The sequence below is a fragment of the Paramacrobiotus metropolitanus genome, unplaced genomic scaffold (genome assembly GCF_019649055.1).
Source record: "Paramacrobiotus metropolitanus isolate TYO unplaced genomic scaffold, Prichtersi_v1.0 Parri_scaffold0000167, whole genome shotgun sequence".
NCBI classification, from domain to species: domain Eukaryota; kingdom Metazoa; phylum Tardigrada; class Eutardigrada; order Parachela; family Macrobiotidae; genus Paramacrobiotus; species Paramacrobiotus metropolitanus.
The window spans coordinates 1-2673 of record NW_026570387.1 but is presented as its reverse complement, the minus strand read 5'-3'; the positions used below and the strand labels follow the sequence as shown (position 1 = coordinate 2673).

Genomic DNA, 2673 nt, shown 5'->3' with positions numbered 1-2673 from the left:
GGTATACTCGTCATGTATTACTGCCGTCGTATCGCAGGGAACCCTGCGCGCTGGCTACCCAGCTGCTGGTGCTGTTAACAGTACACCCAGGTCTGTGTTTAATTTTTAATCTGATTTATTGCCCCACTACGATTAATACTGCTGGACAGCCTCTTATGGTAAGTCAGAAATTGATTAATTTGTTGGTCGCATACACTTATTTCCAATTTTTCGTCTGTATTTTATGAAAAAAATTGTATACTTGCCTAACCATGTGGCGGGTTCCCGCTTTGATCTGGCTACCCAGAAGAATTATTAAATATTAACCGCAGCCTTTTTATTTATCTTTCTAAAAACAATAATGCATAGCAATTCCCAAGCGCAGCTTGTTTTGATGCTTTTTAACAGGTTATATGGCATTTAAGTTGTTGTAATATTCAGAAAAGTTGTAATACAATGTAGAATGTCTGCACGCATACTGTCAGTCTGTATGTCATGGCAGTTGTGCGCATGCGGTCGAGTTTAGCCCGTACATACTTACATGCAAGACGTATAAACGGGCGCGGTTTTGCGTTCGATGTCTGTATGTCAAGGGTAAAAAACGTTGTAAGTAAGTCCGCGTTTTGACTCTGCGCATCCTTTCTACTATGCAGCAAATCGTCGTTACAGGCGGACAAAGATTACATGGAAGATGCAACGTTCCTGTAATTAGTGTAATGACGTAAGCACAGAAAACCACTATTGATCAAACACAGAAAAAGCTGGTTACTGATATAGGCGTTTTGCGTTGTGGTCAGGTGCGTATTTTACGGCCACAAACTCAGAAGCAAGTATGTTTTAGTCGGCAAAGTATCCATCCAGCATATGAAGCGCCAGTCTGCTCAGCACCGCAACATTTATTTTCCGCAGATCAGCATCATCCCATCGCTGTGCCGTGCCATCGGCGGAACAACCGCTGAACCTGACGATGTAACCAAAACCCTTACAAACCAAGTTCATAGCGTTTCCGTTCACTTTACTTACACCTGAAGAAACTGTCGAATTCCGGTCCATTGTTCGGGGTAAGCTAGCGTCCGCACCCAGCGCACATGCACCCCCGTGACCTTCTTGTACACCCCCTGATTAACCTCTGGACAGTGGTCATTGACCGCGGACATGAAGCGGCGACAGTGTTCGCCCGGGGTCTCGGTGCAGCGGAAGCGCAGGAACGGAATAACCACTTTCACGTACACCGGTTCGACGGGTTCGCTGGCCGGCTGCTCCACATTTTGATCGCCGGCACAGCAGAAGAACAGGAGAGTTGTATGCCGCGTTCTTTGACTTTGGTCGTTCGCCCGTGGTTTAACTTCGTGGCCGTCAGTCAGCCATGTTTGGTCGCCGTTCCCATGGCAGATCATCTCCACCATCAGCGGATGGTAGATGGACGGCAGCGTCACCGTGTAGTTCAACAAAATCAGTTGGTCGCAAACGGACATGAAAAACGACAGGTCCTCGCAGGTATTTTCCCCGGTGTCGTTGTTGCGGCGAATCTTCAGGAACATAAACCATGCCTTTCGCGCGATATCTTCGCCGTTCTTGATAATGAGCAGCGGCAGGCGGACGCCCCGCAGTTGCAAAATCCGCACGCAATGTCGCACTGCTTTCCGAAAATTGTCCCGGTTCATGAAGTCAAGCTGATCTGTTGCCGCGCCGACGTTAACGAAGGCCAGGCCGTGCGTATGCTGGGAGACAGCACCATTCAGGGTGGTAAGCAACTTTTCCCTGCGATTGCAATATGGGAGAGTCACTTCTTCCCAGTACGGGCGCTTTCGGCAGGTGTGGGGAAGGTCGAGGATGACGTCGCGGCTGGCAGCGTCGGCCTGCAAAATACTTTGCCACAGCACACATACCCTGTTAAAGACAGAAGCAATGAAGCTGAGGCACCTGTTAAAGATATAAAAGGCAGCAAAAAAAGGTAGATTAGGTAGTGTAGGTGAGCCGCAACAAACACCAGCGGCAAATTTGTTATTTTGCGCAACAACTCTAGACGTCTGCAGTTTGCCTTACAAGCGCATCCGCGAGCGCGTAAAGGTGTCCAGATTCAACAGAATATGCGTTAGTATAAAAGGGGGAAGAGCACCGATATCCATTTCTAAGGCATCTGCAACGTACCATTTTCCGGTTATGTGAATGCGTGTATCACATATGTCTACTCTTGTGTATCACTGCGCTAGGCGTTATGTCTGCAAACCTTGCAAAACAAACTAAACAAACGATACTGGTAGCAGTATGCTTTCATTTTAAAGTTTCGAAGGTGTTATGTTACAACTGCTGACCCATCGTGTACTGACCAAGTTCAGACGTTGCAATTCGATAATTTTCGGTATTTAGTTTGTCGTCCATTGTTTGCTGCAATATGATGCTGCCTCTGCACGCATCCTTCAGCCCCTCTACATCCCAGACCATGCTGGACCCGTCCGCGTCACCGTGCAGTTCGGCGCAGACAAAGCTGACCGTATCGCTTCCCACTCGCGCAAACATCCGACAGCGTCCAAAATCAATCGGGGATGCACCGTCGGCATCCAGATGCATTCGTGTACATTTGATGCTGATGTTATCCAAATCAGTGACGTGCCGCTGAAACTGGCAACCGGTCTCCACTGGATGGTGCGCGCGATCCCCGCTGCTCAGCGTAAAGCAGCAGGTAAACCCCAG

General features: G+C 48.5%; 1 protein-coding gene across 1 annotated transcript; it reads right to left on the bottom strand.

Annotated features, from left to right (window-relative positions):
• Positions 1-545: 545 nt before the first annotated feature.
• On the bottom strand, positions 546-2569 carry LOC129600227 (uncharacterized). Its single transcript, XM_055498683.1, has 4 exons — positions 2310-2569; positions 2026-2119; positions 1003-1869; positions 546-940 (listed from the first exon to the last, which is right to left on the bottom strand). Exons 1-4 carry the CDS (start codon positions 2548-2550, stop codon positions 817-819), a joined length of 1326 nt encoding a protein of 441 aa, XP_055354658.1. The 5' UTR covers positions 2551-2569; the 3' UTR covers positions 546-816.
• Between the last annotated feature and the right edge of the window lie 104 nt (positions 2570-2673).

Coding starts and splice junctions, on each gene's coding strand:
- LOC129600227 (XM_055498683.1), bottom strand. CDS start 2,550: ATGCATCTGGATGCCGACGGTGCATCCCCGATTGATTTTGGACGCTGT. Junction 1,870..2,025: donor ACGCGCTCGCGGATGCGCTT/GTAAGGCAAACT, acceptor TGTCTTTAACAG/GGTATGTGTGCTGTGGCAAA. Junction 941..1,002: donor ATTCGACAGTTTCTTCAGGT/GTAAGTAAAGTG, acceptor TTACATCGTCAG/GTTCAGCGGTTGTTCCGCCG.